General features: G+C 44.5%; 1 protein-coding gene across 1 annotated transcript in view; it reads right to left on the reverse strand.

Annotated features, from left to right (window-relative positions):
- Positions 1 to 20,154, reverse strand: part of cntn2 (contactin 2) — a 344,973-nt gene that overhangs the window by 82,268 nt on the left and 242,551 nt on the right. The window contains 2 exon segments of the mRNA XM_034167507.1: positions 8,995 to 9,181; positions 17,095 to 17,210. Coding sequence (XP_034023398.1) covers positions 8,995 to 9,181; positions 17,095 to 17,210 — 303 coding nt within the window.

Here is a 20,154-nt window from a genome sequence, read left to right on the forward strand (position 1 = left end):
CCTGTGTGTCTGTTTGTGTCTCTGTGTCCCTGTGTGTGTGTGTGTGTGTTTGTGTCTCTGTGTCCCTGTGTATGTGTGTGTGTGTGTTTGTGTCTGTGTCCCTGTGTGTGTTTGTGTCTCTGTAACCCTGTGTGTGTCCGTTTGTGTCCCTGTGTCCCTGTGTATGTTTCTGTCTCTGTCTCCCTGTGTGTGTCCCTGTGTGTCTGTTTGTGTCTTTGTGTCCCTGTGTGTGTTTCTATCTCTGTCTCCCTGTGTGTTTCTGTGTGTCCCTGTGTGTCTGTTTGTGTATCTGTGTCCCTGTGTGTGTGTTTGTGTCTGTGTCCCTGTGTGTGTTTGTGTCTCTGTCTCCCTGTGTGTCTCTGTGTCCCTGTGTGTCTGTTTGTGTCTCTGTGTCCCTGTGTGTGTGTTTGTGTCTGTGTCCCTGTGTGTGTTTGTGTCTCTGTGTACCTGTGTGTGTCCCTGTGAGTCTATTTGTGTCTCTGTGTCCCTGTATAATAAATGTTACTGTGCTGTTTTGCACCTGTCTTAACGTAACCCTGAGAATGTATTTGTTATTTAATTTTGTTTTAGCACTCTGGGGTCAGTCTGAACTGGGAGCGAAGAGCTGGATGTACTTGTTATTATTACACTGATAGCACGACTTTGTTTTTTGTAGCCACTAACGACTGGGAGTGAAGCATGCTGGGATCATTCTGAACTGGGAGCGAAGCGCTGCTTTTATTATGTCTTTGTAAGAGAGAGAAAATAACTTTCAGATGCCTGTTGATTAAAGAAATTATGTGCGCCAGGGAGGTTGAGTTGGCCACTCACCCTCCCTTCGCGGACACACTAGAAAAAAGGGAGTAGAACCATGCTTCAACAGAGTCTGCTGCGGGTTAACGTACGAACGCCCAGCCGGTTGACAGGCGCACTCTGCTGAAGGTGTTGGCTCTCCACCTTAAAGGCGTCACGGTAAGAGAAAAATGCGCTGCAACCACTTGTGTTTGATGTAACTGCTTTTGTGGGGAATAAATATACGCCTTTTTATTCTAGCAAAATGCAGTCTGTGTGATCATTTCTGTGTGCCGATCTGACCGAACCTTGTGTTTCAAAACATTTTTGGCGTTGTCGGCAGGATACGGTTACGCTCAGACTACACACAGAAATGTCTTGCTTTAGATTGGGAAAGAGAGATGCGGAGGTGGCATCTCAGCAGGAAGAAGTGGTCCCGGGGTGGGATGGGATCACTTTTAAGGAAATAGGCCAGCTTCTACGGCGACGTGGGGGACGCCCTGGGCCGTGGACTGGAGCGATTCCCACCGCGACTCCGCCAGTTTTATGTGAAATGTTAAAACGGGTGGAGGTTAAAGAGAAAGCTCCGTTGGGAGGTATTCATGAAATGATGTGGATTTGTGCAGAAGCCTGGAAAGAGCGGGTTTTAACTTTAGATACAGTCCGCTCATCAGAATGTGCTAAATCACAAAAGGTGACAAGATTAGAACAACAAGTGAAGCAATTGGAAATTCAAGCCGAAGAAATAGACGGTGTACCAACTTCCTTCTTGGCTGAAAAATGTAAACAAAAAGGATTGAAAGTGACTTGTGTGTCAGGGATGCGCCCTGATATGTTTGAATTGGCCTCATTGCTGAAAGAAATTGTGCACGGAGAAAAGAAAGGAGTGAAACCTAGTGCCCCTCCCCTACAGGAGGAGGAGGAGGAGGACTCTGATGATGATCAGCTGCAAATAGCTGCAGTCCGGAAAGGAAAGAAAGACAAAAAGAAGGGGAAAAATAAAGAAAGGCGTTCTTGGAGCTTTGACCCTTGCGAGGAAGATTAGGATGATGGTCAAACTCTTGTGGCCCGCCGAGAATTTAAACAATGGTTCACAAGTGATATTAGACCCCATGTGTGATTGGAAATATTTTGGAAAAAAAATCAGTTCAAGTCACCTCGGCTTTAGTGGACACAGGAGCGGAGGCCTCATTGATTCATGGAAATCCAGAGAAAATGAAGGGACCTATAGTTCCCTTAACTGGATTAGGCGGACAATTGGTGTATGGAAAAAATATATCGATACCGCTTAAAATTGGAAATATGCCAATTAAAGTGTACACTGTAATAGTGACTCCAATTAATGAATGGATAATTGGCATGGATATTTTAGCTGGAATGACTTTGCATTTAGAACAGGTTAAATTTCAATTTGGGATAGCAAACATAAGAATGATTCTGGTGGGAAAAGTAAAAATGAAACCTTTTCCCATTCCAGAGGCTACATGTGTGATTAATCAGAAACAATATCGTATTCCTGGAGGACAAGCAGAAATTACTGCAACTATAAAAGACTACTTGGAGGCAGGAGTTTTGAAACCAGTGACAACAAAATGGAATAATCCATTGTGGCCAGTCCGTAAATCGGATGGTACATGGAGAATGACTGTAGACTTTAGAGGTCTAAATAAACATACACCGGCTTTGACTTCAGCTGTACCTGATGCTGTGAGTATAATTGAAGGAGTGCAACATCATAGTGGTACGTGGTATGCTGTTATAGATTTGGCCAATGCATTCTTTACCATACCAATCCCAGAGGATAGGATGGAACAGTTTGCATTTACGTGGGAAGGACGGCAATATACATTCACAAGATTGCCACAAGGATATTTACACAGTCCCACTATTTGTCATAGAGTGGTGGCGGAGCATTTGGAACAGTTCCAGGTTCCAATGAGAATGATGATCTCACATTACATTGATGACATTATGCTTCAAGGAGATACAGAAGCAGAAGTAGTGGAATATCTACCAAAATTAGTGACTCATATGAAATCATTTGGCTGGGAAATTAATCCAGCAAAGATTCAGGGACCAGCTCAAACAGTGAAATTCTTAGGAATAGTTTGGAATAAAGGAGAGAGGGAAATCACACAGGAAGCTAAAGAGAGAATAGCTAACTTTCCAGTACCTCACAGTAAGACAGATGCACAACGATATATTGGTTTATTTGGATTTTGGAGACATCATATTCCACATTTAGGACAGATTTTGCAGCCTTTATATCGATGCACTAGAAAAAAAGAAGAGTTTGTATGGGGGGAGGAACAACAATGCTCATTTGATATGGCAAAGGAAGCCATACAACAAGCTGTGTCCTTAGGAAAAATGCAATCAGGACCAGTAGAACTTCAAGTGTCTGCTCTAAATGATTATGCTAATTGGAGCTTATGGCAAAAACAAAACAGGATACGAAAACCTTTAGGATTCTGGTCGAGAAAACTCCCGGACGCAGGTATGCGTTATACACCTTTTGAAAAACAGCTTTTAGCATGCTATTGGGCGTTGATTGAAACTGAATCACAAACGGTGGGACATGAAGTAATGATGAGGACACAGATACCTATTCTCTCATGGGTGATGAGTAATCCTACCACTCACCGAATAGGGACAGCTCAGGAGGCTAGTGTGATAAAATGGAAATGGTATGTGTCAGAGCGTGTAAAACCAGGTGAAAAAGGGGTGTCATTGCTGCATGAACAAGTAACTGATGCTCCTGAGGAAGATGAGGAACCTTTTGAAGTTCAACCATTGGAGGAATCTCCTGTTCAAGCAGGAAAAAGGTGGGATGATTTGTCAGATGATGAGAAAAGTCGAGCATGGTTCACTGATGGTTCCTGTCAATATCAAGCAGGAAAAAGGTGATGGAAAGCAGGAGCTTTTAATCCACAATTAGGTCAGTCTCTGGAAGAATTAGGAGAAGGAAAAAGCAGTCAGTGGGCGGAGTTGAAGGCCGTGCATATGGTGGTCATGCAGGGAGGACCACAGGGCCTCCATATTTATACAGACTCATGGTCAGTGACCCAAGGACTACTTACCTGGATGCCTACATGGCATGCCACTAATTGGAAAATACATTCTAAAGAAGTTTGGGGAAGAGAATTGTGGGAAGACATTTGGGAAAAGGCTAAAACAATTCCTATTACTGTGATGCATGTAGATGCACACACTAATGGACAAGACTCAGAAGCTTTATATAATAAAGCTGCAGATCAATTAGTAAGAGTAATGATTGAATTAAGACAATCCAGCCCAGGATTGGCTAGATGGGCTCATGTCAAAGCAGGACATTGGGGGGTTCAAGGTACCCTAAAATGGGCCAGAGATCGAGGTATTGATCTAAAATTGGATGATGTGAAAACAGCAATCACTGAGTGTGAACAATGTCAACACCACCGGAAGGGTGTACCTCAACATTTGCATGGGCAGTTAAATCGTGGAAAAAGTCCTGGTCAAATTTGGCAGTTAGATTTTATTGGACCACTGCCCATGTCTAAGGGATGTAGACATGCATGCACTGCTGTAGATACATTTTCTGGGGTCTTGGTAGTGCATCCATGTAAATTTGCAAATCAAATGGCCACACTTAAGTGTTTGAAAATAATACAGCAGTATTATGGTTTGCCAGTACTCATTTTACAGGAAATAAAGTGAAAGAGTGGGCCAAAGAACATCATGTTGAATGGATTTATCATATTCCCTATTACCCGCAAGCGGCGGGGTTAATAGAGCGAATGAACGGGCTTCTTAAAGAGACCCTACGGAAGCTGTCAAAAGATCGCACTATGCGACATTGGAAACAGGACTTGACTACTGCTGTGGATCAGCTGAACAATCGACCTTTAGGGTCGGGATCCACACCCTTGATAAGAATGATTTCAGGAGAAATGATAGAGCATACTACAGAAAGCATCAAAATGTGGAAAATTGATCCACAAGCGGAACTACCTGTCAGAGCAACTCCAGGCTCAGCAGGACTAGACTTAAGAACATTGACTACTGTCACATTGGTACCTGATCAAATTCAAGTGGTAAAAACAGGGCTAGGCCTACAGTGTCCGAAGGGCACATATGGGCACGTCCTGCCACGCAGTGGTCTATCACTTAAAGGGCTGACTATTCAGGCCGGAGTGATAGATGCAGATTATCAAGGTGAGATTGGAGTGGTTTGTCGATTATTTGGAGAACAACCCCTGATATTGAATAAAGGGGATAAAATTGCTCAATTAATAATTAAACCCTGTGAAATGGGGTTGGTACAGGAAATACCAAAACCCGTAGTAATAACTACACGAGGAACACAAGGTTTTGGTTCCTCAGATCAAGCAGGTGCCAAAGTTTGGGTGAAACAACCTAACGGACTGCCTAAGGCGGCAGAAATTATAGCTCAAGGGAATGATGCAACTGTTAGTATACTCTATCAGGGTGAAGAAAAATGGGTAAATGTGCCTATATCAAAGTGTTATGTAAGAGAGGACTAATCATTGTTATTCTATGAATAGTCTTTCTTCTGTTGATCAGACTCAATGTCCTGGTGGGAGTTGCTGATCGGGCGATCGAGGACCACAGGAGGTGTACGTCGCCATGGCAACCAGTGGAAGCCCCGGGATTGGAGGTGTCGGCTGCTGGGTCATACTCCTCCTTGTAGGTGGTGCCATGGTCCCCTGTTGCTGGGGAATGACGGAAGGACATCAAGTGAGAGAAGTCCAACCACGAGTGGAGCTCGTCTGGAGAAATCTCACTAAAACAAGCCAACAGGACAATTTTACTTGTGCCCACAATACGAAATGTCCATTTGGAAACCTAACTAGTAAATGTCCAATTTACCAATGTAGACAATGTCTTAAAGGGAAATACACTGTACTTATGGTAGAAAAAGGGTGTCACTTGACAGTGTCATCTCTAATACATATGTGTGTGCAGAATGATACCACCAAGAACTGTAACCCCTCACCAAATGGAACACATTGGAATATTACTGCAGAATCATCAATATGGATAATTAATTGTACTGCTATGATAAACAGAACACGTTGGAGATACCCAATTTGGGTACTACCAAAAGAGGCTAAGGCAACACAAACCCAGGTTGCACCTTTAATTGATACCTGCACCTATTTGGCACAAGCAACTGTGAAGACAAAAGTATATTGGCAAATTACCTTTCCAAATATTCCAGTATGTAGAAGACGTCGAAGGGCATGGTATGATACTCTATTAGGAGGAACAGGGACTGTCCTGGGAGTATCAAACACAGTTGATAATGAGGTAACTAGAACAATGCTATCTAATACTGGACAATATTCGTCTCAAGCGCTCCATCAGGTTGGAGAGTGGTTACCAACCACATTGGTGGGGCAATTACAAAATGCTAATTTATGGCAAAAAGTTTTCAATGGCAATTGAAATTATGGAATGAAACTTACGATGCATTTAAAAATATTTCGCATATGGGAAATTGGACAGCATGTACATTACAAACCATTCATGCAGAGGCTCAAAGGGAAAGATTTCAGCGAATAGTTACTACAGGGAACTATCATGATTGGAGAAGGATTTGGAACATTAGCAACACCTTATGGTTAAAGCTACATCCAGAATATACACAATGTAATGAAACAGTATGTACTGGGTATTGGACCCAGTACAATGTGACACAACCAAAGGTTGTTTGTAAATATCAAGTGTTACCGGTAATTACGACTAATGGCTATTGGTTCTTGCATATGGATGGAGAGTGGTTAGAACCAAAAACTAATAAAATGTGTGACAAAACAGATAAAGGTATGGCCTGTGTGCTGCAAACGGGATATGCCAATCCATGTCTAACCGACTCAGAGGTTGTACTTTGTGACTGGACTAGGGAAACACCAAGAGAAATGTTGTAGCAGATCGGCCCACATGCTCTGTGTGTTGCAACAATGAGAAACAATTCACAAGTACCTTCGGTTCCGTTTACTGGCTGCCTGAACAATGTGCACTTATGGCATTGGGGAGACCGGACGTATCGTTTGACTAATTATTCTGTATCAAGTCGGCTGACTTCGGTACAATGGGATGTATTGCATTCCCCATGGAGTCTTTCCCTGGAGCGTTTCAAATGCGCATTGGAACAATCTACGGAAATTCAGCAATTAATAGAGTCACATACGTCCAACATCTCCAGTCTCATGGTGTCTACATTGATAGCTAGTGACCGGGTAAAACATGTGGCAAAATTAGTACAGCAAGCATCAGCGCATCATTGGTGGGATATCTTTTCAGGGATGTCTGTCACTGCCAGGAGTACCTTAGTGCCACCTTTGATACTATTAATTATAGCAATATGTGTGATGACTTTTTGTAACACTTTTACATGTATCTATGTTATACGTTTAAGGCGAGAGGTGGAATGGGTAATATTTCAACGAATGCGATGAAATTGACACTGTTAATTCATGATCCTTTTGGAGTAAACCAATATAATGTTACATTAGACCCCACAACATCGGGTTTTGTATGAGTATATTGTTTGGGACAGGTATAATCACGACTATATTACTCAAAATTTTGTTTGTGAATCACTGGAAGAAATGTGGGAAATGCTATGGCAGGACATAATCGTTGGAATAGGCTGGAGCCCAGCCTTACCTGAATCTGTTGGTGGTTACATAAATTGACTGGTGCAAAACACCAAGAGTGGAATGTATAATAAATGTTACTGTGCTGTTTTGCACCTGTCTTAACGTAACCCTGAGAATGTATTTGTTATTTAATTTTGTTTTAGCACTCTGGGGTCAGTCTGAACTGGGAGCGAAGAGCTGGATGTACTTGTTATTATTACACTGATAGCACGACTTTGTTTTTTGTAGCCACTAACGACTGGGAGTGAAGCATGCTGGGATCATTCTGAACTGGGAGCGAAGAGCTGCTTTTATTATGTCTTTGTAAGAGAGAGAAAATAACTTTCAGATGCCTGTTGATTAAAGAAATTATGTGCGCCAGGGAGGTTGAGTTGGCCACTCACCCTCCCTTCGCGGACACACTAGAAAAAAGGGAGTAGAACCATGCTTCAACAGAGTCTGCTGCGGGTTAACGTACGAACGCCCAGCCGGTTGACAGGCGCACTCTGCTGAAGGTGTTGGCTCTCCACCTTAAAGGCGTCACGGTAAGAGAAAAATGCGCTGCAACCACTTGTGTTTGATGTAACTGCTTTTGTGGGGAATAAATATACGCCTTTTTATTCTAGCAAAATGCAGTCTGTGTGATCATTTCTGTGTGCCGATCTGACCGAACCTTGTGTTTCAAAACAGTCCCTGTGTGTGTTTCTGTCTCTGTCTCCCTGTGTGTGTCCCTGTGTGTCTGTTTGTGTCTCTGTGTCCCTGTGTGTGTTTCTGTCTCTGTCTCCCTGTGTGTCTCTGTGTACCTGTGTGTGTCCCTGTGTGTGTGTTTGTGTCTGTGTCCCTGTGTGTGTTTGTGTCTCTGTCTCCCTGTGTGTCTCTGTGTACCTGTGTGTCCCTGTGTGTCTGTTTGTGTCTCTGTGTCCCTGTGTGTGTGTGTGTGTGTGTTTGTGTCTGTGCCTCTGTGTGTCTCTGTGTCCCTGTGTGTGTGTGTGTTTGTGTCTCTGTGTACCTGTGTGTGTGTGTGTGTTTGTGTCTCTGTGTGTGTTTGTGTCTCTGTGTCCCTGTGTGTGTGTGTTTGTGTCTGTGTCCCTGTGTGTGTTTGTGTCTCTGTGTACCTGTGTGTGTCCCTGTGAGTCTGTTTGTGTCTCTGTGTCCCTGTGTGTGTTTCTGTCTCTGTCTCCCTGTGTGTTTCTGTCTCTGTCTCCCTGTGTGTCTCTGTGTACCTGTGTGTGTCCCTGTGTGTGTGTTTGTGTCTGTGTCCCCGTGTGTGTTTGTGTCTCTGTGTACTTGTGTGTGTCCCTGTGAGTCTGTTTGTGTCTCTGTGTCCCTGTGTGTGTTTCTGTCTCTGTCTCCCTGTGTTTCTGTCTCTATCTCCCTGTGTGTCTATGTGTCCCTGTGTGTGTGTGTTTGTGTCTCTGTGTACCTGTGTGTGTCCCTGTGAGTCTGTTTGTGTCTCTGTGTGTGTTTCTGTCTCTGTCTCCCTGTGTGTCTCTGTGTACCTGTGTGTGTCCCTGTGTGTGTGTTTGTGTCTGTGTCCCTGTGTGTGTTTGTGACCCTGTGTGTGTCCCTGAAGTCATACGTGGTTTTCTGGTGGTGACAGTGGTCCGTGGTGAAGGAGGTCCAGTTCCGGCGCTGTTATAAGCCAGGACAGCCACATGGTACCGAGTGCTGGGTCGAAGTCCTGAGACTCTGGCTGTGGTTTCCAGTCCTGCTGTCCGCACTCGGTCTGCTGCCACTTCCCGCTCATGCTGCCTCCAGTAACGGATCTGAGGACAGATACACAGTCCACAACACCGGATTTTTAACCATTTTAACACTTTTTCACAGCACTTTGAAAAAGAGGTCATAAAGTTCTGGATGAGTTCAGAGTTTACTATAATGTGAAAATGAAACTGTAATCTTTATGAGCCACCAGGCAGCTGACGCCAGGGTCCAATAAAAACATTAAAGTGTCAGAAGCCTCAAACTTGATAAAGTCAATGTGGACTCTGGACACGCATCATAAAACAATCACACAGGCCCACGAGTGGCGGGTGACCTCAGGTCAAACCTGAAAGAAGAATGCCGCCACCTTTCCACCTGCGGACAAGTTCTGGATTGTTTTCACATGGGACAAAAGAGACTTAAGTCTCAAGTGTCACATTTTTAATTTGGACCACGATGTATCTGGATATCACAATTTTTTTCAACATGATCCAAACGTTCCCGATTGCTTACAGTGTTCCACAATGCTAGTTTTAGCATCTGTTATACGTGTTTGTTTTTGTGCCCTAGACATGGACAATCAGATGTCTAATGGAAGATATATTTTCATGATTCACTGCCACGAGTAACTGGCACGTATACACCAATAATTACACTGAAACCATCAACAGAGCACAACAGAGGATGTACTTTCTGCGGCAGATGAGGAAGTCCAACCTGCCAAAATCAACGATGGTGAACTTCTACACTGCCATCACTGAGTCCATCGTCTCCTCCTCCATTACCGTCTGGTACGCTGCTGCCACTGCTAAGGACAGGAGCAGACTGCAGCGTATAATCCACGCAACAGAGAAGGTGATCGACTGCAGTCTGCCATCCCTAGAGGACCGGTACACCTCCAGGGCCATGAGGTGGACAGGGATGATAGTGGCCGATCCTTCTCACCCAAGACACAAACTTTTTGTCACCCTCCCCTCTGGCAGACAGCTGAGGTCCATCAGGACTAAAACCTCAAGCACAAAAACAGCTGCTTTCTGTCCACAGCTGGACTTATAAAAAATGCCAGAGACCCCATTTACCCTGACCACCCCCCCCACTCCCAAAGTACAGACTGAAACGTGCTGTACATCTTTGTGCCTTTGCACAGCCCCATTCCACTATGTTATATTTATTTGACAGTGAACATACTTTTTCCTATTTGTCTCCTTTACTTCTTACAGAAATATTTTTTCCCTTTCTTTTTATTATTGCTGCTGCTGCTGTTAGGATTTTGCGCTGCCCTGATCGACCGGAAAATTGGCAAGATGGCTGCCACCAAAACCACAACCCCATGTATGTCCGTCATGATTATCAAGGTTGGCAAGGCTGTACAGTCTCAGACTGCGGTGACTCTTGAACTGAAACGCAGGTTGGAATTACTCTTGGAGCAGCTGTCTGCCCTGCAAAGGCACTGATGTTGGAGACCACTGAATATTCATTTACACAATTGGATGTGGACAGTTAAGAGAAGCCACATTTGGCTCTGTGCTTCTCTGCCTAACCCAAACATGGCAGCCTTATTAGCTACCGAAGGTCAAAATGCCCCGCTTGTTTTTCCTCCAGAAGATTTCAACAGCCCCGGTGACGCACATGGCTCCCCTTCACATCTGCCCTCCCCCACAGACTCTACGCATACATGGACAGAGACTGATATGAACCACCTTCCCCCCTGGTGTTTCTGTCCCCACCCCCCACCACGGCCTCCACACTTGCCACTCCTCCTTCCCCTTCTGGGAGGCCACAGAGCACTTGTAGCTGCAGCAGCACCCACTAGCCCCCAAGCTTGGCTGCGTTGTATTTCTGCTGCGGCCTACATGCACTTTGCTCAATTCAGACGACGGACTGTTTCAAGTTTAGCACACATAAACAATCAAACCTATATGTGCGGATGTTTTAATTCTGATGTGTGCCATTATTACGCTCAACCAGCAATAATTGTGGATTAATTGTATTTTGTCTGAGGTAATTGGGTGTGATAATTTCGTTGCACTTGTTGTTGTTGTTGTCCATTCGCTGCTCCTGTTTTGTGTTTTGGGTCGCCACAGCGGATACAACCAGATCCGCATTGGTTGCTGGCAGAGGTTTTATGCCAGATGCCCTTCCTGACGCAACTCCGGTTTTACCTGGAGAAACACACGCAGCCGCTGGTCTTCCAAAGAGGTCTCCCATCCAAGTACCAACCAGGTCCTGCACTGCTTAGCTTCTGTGATCTGACGGGATCAGACTGACACAGAGCAGACCGGCTGCTTTATTGCACTTGTTGTAATGGCAATAAATCATTCATTCATTCATTCATTATTGTTGTTTATGCACCAATGACACCAGATGAAATTGCTTGCACGTGAGAACTCACTTGGCAAAAAATTTGAATCTGAAATTGATCCAAATATTTTAGCCATGACTTTGAAAAACAAGACTGAGCTGCTCATCAGCATTCGATTTGTTGTGGAGCTGCAGCGCAGCCACAGACTAACACGGAGCTAAGCAGCTGCCTTAATCAGTCCTCTTCTTCACCTCAGTGGCCCCGTCACCTGGAGGATTTAGCCAACATATGCCAATGTATGAAAAATTTGGTGAATAAGTTATGGGTATTTATTATGGGGAAAACGTATGGATAAGTTTTGTACAAGGTAAGAGCACGCTGAAGCACGCTGGCATACGTTGTAGTATAGTGTGGTCCTTCAAACATTTCATGCATGCACAAAATGAATTGTAGGTAAGTTATGTGATTGTTGACACACCTTCTCACACGTTACTTGTAAGTTACTCATAAGTCACTCATAAGTTACTCATAAGTTGAGAAAATGTCTAGTGTACCCAAAACATATTTCTAACCTATGAGTAAGATGCTTTGAACTTATGTGTAACTTATATCGAACTTATCTCCAAAGCATATTGACGTATACAGACATATTTGAAGTGTTCTGGATGACCACAGAACTTACTGAATGTGTTTCTAACTTCCAGCGACTCTGTAAATTTGTGTACTTCTTGGCAAGGGTTGAGAGGAGGTGGCGGCCACGGATGCCGCTGATGTTGGAACCTGCATCCTCTCCATCAGAGGGTGAGGGTGTGGGTGAGGGTGATGATGGATCCCCCTTGCATCCAAGTACATGCTCAAGGACACAACCAGAAACGTTCTTGCCAGTGTTCTTCAAAGCTTTCTTTGGAATGATGGAGATGTTGATACTGCAATGTCTAGTGTGGTTATGATTTCAATCATCAAGTGGCAGCCATTTTATATGCTACGCCATGTGACTGTTGGTGATGTGCTGCATAAATTAGACTATTGCTGGGCACTAATTGTGAACGCTGGCAACACGCTAAGCAGTCACTGGTAAAAATTATCAATAAATTACTGAAACGTTCTATACAGGTGAGCCCCGTTAATGCGCGCATGCGCAAGTCACGATTCGGCTTTACTCGCGGTCAAGTTGAGGACCCTGAAAATTTAGACTACCTATTAAAGTCAATTTTGATTTGACCATTTTTGGGAGGGATCATCCAAGATTCTGGAAAATGATTTCTTCTTCCTTCTCCGGCTGCTGCAGGTCAGTGAAGACGGTGGATGATTCTGTGCGGGAGATTCCTGACAATTCCAAAGCTTTGGATGTGACTCTTTAGATCGTTACTGCCAGTTCAGATTGGGCCAGAACTTATTCACACCCTAGCCCCCCCCCCCCCCCAACACACACGTGTGCCGAGCAAACACAATAGCGTACTGAGAGATGATACTCTAACACACTTTAGACAGTCACCACTGGCGGCGCTGTGGAAGAGCTGCTGCCATACTGATAACATCAGTATTGAGGACAGTGTAATATAATGTCGTGTTTTGTCTTGAGGGATCATTAAAAGGGTTTCTATAACGGCTGAGTGGATTCTTGTCATTTGATTGGTGCTTGTATGTCACATGACATGATTAATTCATCCCATTTGTGTTGCTTTGCATTCAGAGTGCGGCTTGGTTCCATTTGGAGTGCAAACTTGGTTCCATACGTTTGGTACCATTGCACTCTCACGTGCACGCGCACGGCCTCGTGCACACACACACACACACACACACACACACACACACACACACACACACGTGCACGTCCTCGTGTGCATGCACGCATACACAAAACCAATCCACTGTGCTGCCTGGAGGTTGTTAGCAGGAAGAGAGAACAAAAGCTGGACTCATTTCTGAAATTTTATTTTACTTTTTTTTTGGTGCACTGAGGACGTATACAGTCTTATTTTGTTGTTCACGCACGCACAAGCGCCGACCAGGTTGTGTGTGTGTGTGTGCACGCGCGAGGGGGACACGACTCTCCTGAGACATAATTTGAGCTAACTGACACTGCTCATTCTTGTAAGATACACACACATACACACACACAAAATCCACTCCCCTGTAATGGGCCTTTCACACTGAATACGTCACATGCGTCAAATGCGTAAAAAATCGGTCTAAAAAGCATTACTTTCAATGAGACGTGTTGCTTTTTAGATGCGTCAGATGCGTCGCGTCAAAAGCCGAGCTAAACCGACGCTTCTGACCGGAGCGCGCACTGCTGCTTGTCGGCAGGCTGACACAGTCAAAGTTCAATCCAACTTTTGATGCTCTGAGCTGTGACGCACCTTTGCATTGTCCAATAGGAACAACGTGTCGGGCCAAAACACGGAAGACCTGTGGCAGAAACCACTGATCTCTACAAAACATATGTGTCACAGGACTGCTCATTTATGAGCAGTTTTCTGAAGAAAAATCCTTGGAAATGTTTTTTTGTTGTTGTTTGTTACCTCAGAATTTCTGATTACTGTTAAAAAAAAATTAGAACACTTGTAATTAAAATAGCTAAATAAATCAATAAATGTTTTTTTAGAAGCCTTTCGTCTGTAAATTAAAACCACCTGTTATTTCAGATTAGATAATTTCTTGTTTAACATAAGGAACCTCAGACATTTATTTTTAGACAAAATAACATGGAAACTTGTACATTTTTTTTTAAGTCTGGTAGATTATATCTCATTACAACCATAAAAACAGACACTAAATAAATACAAATGTTTATTATAAATGCAACAGGAAATAATTTAACAATGACTGCAGCGTGATTGTAAAGTAGGATTTCTGTGACATAAACATCATGATGAATTTTTTTTATAGTCATTTAAACTTGTAATTTCGCCAAAATATGTAATTGCCATTAATGTTGTGATCAGGACAGAGTCATTTCTAAAATATGAATTTGAGCACAATAAGTGGGAGCTTCTACCTGTGCAAATGTCTTTGGACTTTGATTTCATGGACATTTTTAATGATCCGTTCATTTATTGTTAAAATATAAAATGAAACAGCTTTTTAAAAAATAATAAAATACTTGCTGTTCAAAGAGCCTTTATTTAGAAGCAGGTGATGTTCTGCTGGATTCTCTGGACCAGATGAAGGTCTCTTCTGCAGGTTTGAACTCTGGTGATGTTGCTGAAAAGCAGATATGTTTTCTTTCGACTGGACTTCGTGGTGTTCAGCTCATCAATGGAAGTTTGGTTGTCTGCACAGCAAATGTTCCTGATTGGGACAAATAAAAATATTTCTTTAAATATAAAGAAACACTAAACAGTTTATATATATAAAAAAGAAAACGGGAAAAACGATGGAAAAAAACGCCAGAAAAAATAAGTTATTTAAAGTTGAGCTTTGTGGTGTCTGAAAAAAGCTGTAGCTTTATTTTGTAAAAATAAAAAGACTGAACCATTTAGAAATTAAAGTGTTCACTCAGATCAACTGTGCTAAAAGGCTACGCTAATGTTAGCCGATCATTAAACCTTCAAAGCAGTTCAGTAAACGTCACGTTTTATTTTTCCATTAGTCTCACCTCGATAAAGCTGCAGAACTAAACTCGGTTGGGCAAACTGGGACTTCGCATATATCCAAAAAGTGGAAGATTTTGGACTGAGTGGGTTTGCTCCATCACCCCGGCTGCCTGCCTCGGTCTGACCAGTGATGATGCCTGAAGGCCGGCTTCTCCGTGCGGTTTGGTCCGCTGTTGCAGTTCGATCGTCGGTCCTCCTCGTCCATCCTCCTCCTCGGTCGGCGTCACTCCGAAAAGTAGCTGAAAAAAAGCTTCTCCCAGCAGGGTGATGGGAGAATCGTTCTACTGCTGTTTTTTAAAGCTTTTTTGTGGTTCAGGTGACGCAAATTCAAGGCGGCGATCACTGAACGTTTTTCAGATTGTGGAAACAGCCAGAGTGTGATGTGGCAAGCTCCGCCCCCTTGCCGCTTCCGAAGCGACGCATCTGACGTCATGCGCCGGATGCGTTAAAAACGCATCTTGACGGATTGGAAATCGTTGACGGATTGGCCTAAAGTATGCAGTGTGAAAGGCCCATAAGCCATCTGGATGCATGAAGAACTGCTAACATGAAAGGGTTAGGGTTAGGGTTTGGTATGGTCCAGCATTCACCTCATAAAATATTCGTACCATTGAACTCATAAACATTCATTATTTGTATATTATTTTCATCATGAGCCGAATACTGAAGATATGATGGATAGTCGTGGTAAACCTTTGGGACCGTTGTGACTATTAAAATAAGAACAAAAAAGACTTTCAGCTTTTAAAATAAATGATTTATTTTCTGCTTGTTGGTGGCTGAGAAACCTGGAACACACAGAGGGACGTCTTTAAAAACACTGTGGTTATTCACACGCAATTCCACAATAAGGAATTAAAGTCCTTCTAGACGTCTTATGTGGAAGTTTTCATGAAGTTGTGATTTTTATCTCTGAGAGAAACAATGACAGCATCCTTCCATCCATCCATCCATTTTCTTCCGCTTCATCCGGAGTCAGGTCGCGGGGGCAGCAGCTCAAGCAAAGCCACCCAGACCTCCCGATCCACACACACCTCCCCCAGCTCCTCCGGGGGAACCCAAAGGCGTTCCCAAGCCAGCCGAGAGATGTAGTCCCTCCAGCATGTCCTGGGTCTTCCCCGGGGCCTCCTCCCGATGGGACGTGCCCGGAACACCTCTCCAGTGAGGCGTCCAGGGGGCATCCGGAAAAGATGCCCAAGCCACCTCAACTGACTGCTTTCGACGTGGAGGAGCAGCAGCTCGACTCCGAGCTCCTCCCGAGTGACCGAGCTCCTCACCCTATCTCTAAGGGAGCGCCCAGCCACCCTGCGGAGGAAACTCATCTCTGCCTCTTGTACTCACAATCTCGTTCTTTCGGTCATGAGCCAAATCTCATGACCATAGGTGAGGATCGGAACGTAGATCGATCGGTAAATCGAGAGCTTTGCCCCCCTACTCAGCTCTCTCTTCACCACGATGATACGATACAGCGACCGCATCACTGCAGATGCTGCACCGATCCGTCTATCGATCTCACGCTCCATCCGACCCTCACTCGTGAACAAGACCCCGAGATACTTAAACTCCTCCACTTGAGGCAAGGACACTCCACCGACCTGAAGAGGGCAAAGCACCTTTTCCAGTCGAGAACCATGGCCTCGGATTTGGAGGTGCTGATCTTCATCCCGGATGCTTCACACTCGGCTGCGACAACAACGACAACAGGTCAGATTAAAAGCCTTCATTTCCTCTGTGTGCTCAAATGCATTGTTTCATTTCTCAACACTTGATTTTGGACATTTTTAGTTTCTGACACAGAAAGTCCTTCAAATTAGCATGTTTGTACCCATGTGTGAGGTCTCACACGACTCAGTGCGGAAAACAGGTGAAATCCTGAAACTGTGTCTGGAGGCTGATCGAACTGACAGGAAGTAAGGAACTTTGGCTCTGTGAGCAAATGAGAAACATGATCTCCCCCTACAGGACAGATAAAGGAGCCGAACCCTTCTTTTCATCAGTTTTTGACCCCCATCCTGTCTGGATCAGTTTTATGGTTTCTACGTGTGTGAAGATGTGAGACGCTGCAGCTCGTCACCTCGTATCCTCTGATGATTCCACCAGAGCTGATCTGGTCCACAGGTGACCATGAAACCTGGATGTCGAAGGCGCTCAGCGCCGTGGCGTTGATCTGCGATGGCCCGACCATCGGCTCTGTGAAGAGTCACAAATGAAAAAAGAAACACGTTACTTTCAGTCTGGTGTTTGATCGCCGCGGCGGACACTAAAGCAGGGCAGCACACACACGTGAACAAACACCAAGTTCCTTTGCACAAATACAAGATGACATCGCCCACTAGTGGTGATCATAAGGGACAGATCCATTACAAAACCTGTGAAAGCTGCTGACTGGCAGATGTTTAACTTATTTCATGACAGGAACAATAACATCAGAAAGAAAAAAAATATTATAAAACAGGGGTTTTCAAAGTGTGAGAGAGTGAGCGCCCCCCCGCCAGAGAGCAAATGAATAGCTGCCCCCCAACACACATACACACAATTTCAATATCTTCATGTGTTTCTTTGTATTCTTTTACACATCTTAAACACATTTTAAAAGTATTTGTGGATTTTTAAAGAACTTTCGATTCTTCCCCACATTTTACAGCCTTTTGTCATATTTTAAACATCTCTGTCTGTTTTTAAATGTCTTTGGCAAAACTAACACATTTTAACATAAATAATATTAACTCAACTTTACGGGAAAGGGTACTGATAAGATTGTATCGATGCCATTATCAATTCTGCTTATCGATCCCATTCCTTATCGATTCCCTTATCGATACCTCTTGTGAATTTTCTGTGTACAAAAAGTAGGCTTTACAGGTTTTCTATGTCAACAACATTTTACTGAGTCTTAAAGTAAATAAATATGAAATTGCTCACTGGATCCTTAAACTCTGGACCACTCAACAAAAATATAAACGCAACACTTTTGGTTTTGCTCCCATTTTGTATGAGATGAACTCAAAGATCTAAAACTTTTTCCACATACTCAATATCACCATTTCCCTCAAATATTGTTCACAAACCAGTCTAAATCTGTGATAGTGAGCACTTCTCCTTTGCTGAGATAATCCATCCTACCTCACAGGTGTGCCATATCAAGATGCTGATTAGACACCATGATTAGTGCACAGGTGTGCCTTAGACTGCCCACAATAAAAGGTCACTCAGAAAGGTGCAGTTTTGTTTTATTGGGGGGGATACCAGTCAGTATCTGGTGTGACCACCATTTGCCTCATGCAGTGCAACACATCTCCTTTGCATAGAGTTGATCAGGTTGTCAATTGTGGCCTGTGGAATGTTGGTCCACTCCTCTTCAATGGCTGTGCGAAGTTGCTGGATATTGGCAGGAACTGGTACACGCTGTCATATACGCCGGTTCAGAGCATCCCAAACATGCTCAATGGGTGACATGTCCGGTGAGTATGCCTGCCATGCAAGAACTGGGACATTTTCAGCTTCCAAGAATTGTGTACAGATCCTTGCAACATGGGGCCGTGCATTATCCTGCTGCAACATGAGGTGATGTTCTTGGATGTATGGCACAACAATGGGCCTCAGGATCTCGTCACGGTATCTCTGTGCATTCAAAATGCCATCAATAAAATGCACCTGTGTTCTTCGTCCATAACAGACGCCTGCCCATACCATAACCCCACCGCCACCATGGGCCACTCGATCCACAACATTGATATCAGAAAACCGCTCACCCACAAGACGCCACACACACTGTCTGCCATCTGCCCTGGACAGTGTGAACTGGGATTCATCCGTGAAGAGAACACCTCTCCAACGTGCCAAACACCAGCGAATGTGAGCATTTGCCCGCTCAAGCCGGTTAGGACGACGAACTGGAGTCAGGTCGAGACCCCGATGAGGACGACGAGCATGCAGATGAGCTTCCCTGAGACGGTTTCTGACAGTTTGTGCAGAAATTCTTTGGTTATGCAAACCGATTGTTTCTGTTGGGAAAGTGTAGTGACACGGACCCACAACAGGGGGCGTAAATGAACGGACAATAGAAGGAGTTAAATTTGAACACTTTACTGTTGTGAATGCCACAACCGCACACAGCAGATTATAGAATGAATGCAAAGTCAATTAATAAAGGTGTCGCGTGGGCAGGCTCGACGATAGGAGACGTCCGTCTAGAGAAGAACCGGAACCACACGATTTCCTCCGCCACCAAACCCGAAGGATACTGGAGCCGCCAGGTCCCGAGTCCCCCAGGTGGCCACCATCTCCGCGTGTCGGATCTGGTACTGCTGGCGAAGAACAAAGACAGTCAAGTGTGGGTGTGTGTACACCCCGTAACAACAACGGTGGGAATTCCACCTCCACCTCAAATCACACACTCGTGCAGCTCCTGTCTCAAACACTTATCTGGCGGAAAGCAGAGCGAAGCAGTCCCGGCCCACGCCGGTCCTCCGGGGAGACAGCTGCAACAATGTATCTACTGGAATCAATATTGGAATATTCAGGCTGAGAGTATTACCTCCGTAGAAGAACGATATCTCAGCGACGTGGTGGCGGTGTCATCCTGCTTTTATCCGGGGTGAAGTGCAGATGATCGGTGACAGCTGTCATAGTTGATGAGTGACAGCTGTCACCTCGGCTGTTCCTGTGAGGCGGCAGCGCACTCTCATGCCTGAAGCCCGCACTTCAGGCAGGGCGCCCTCTGGTGGTGGGCCAGCAGTACCTCCTCTTCTGGCGGCCCACACAACAGTTTCAGCAGCTGTCTGAGTGGCTGGTCTCAGACGATCTTGGAGGTGAACATGCTGGATGTGGAGGTCCTGGGCTGGTGTGGTTACACGTGGTCTGCGGTTGTGAGGCTGGTTGGATGTACTGCCAAATTCTCTGAAACGCCTTTGGAGACGGCTTATGGTAGAGAAATGAACATTCAATACACGAGCAACAGCTCTGGTTGACATTCCTGCTGTCAGCATGCCAACTGCACGCTCCCTCAAATCTTGCGACATCTGTGGCGTGCTGTGTGATAAAACTGCACCTTTCAGAGTGGCATTTTATTGTGGGCAGTCTAAGGCACACCTGTGCACTAATCATGGTGTCTAATCAGCATCTTGATATGGCA

Source organism: Thalassophryne amazonica, chromosome 3, assembly GCF_902500255.1.
Source record: "Thalassophryne amazonica chromosome 3, fThaAma1.1, whole genome shotgun sequence".
In the NCBI taxonomy this organism is placed as follows: domain Eukaryota; kingdom Metazoa; phylum Chordata; class Actinopteri; order Batrachoidiformes; family Batrachoididae; genus Thalassophryne; species Thalassophryne amazonica.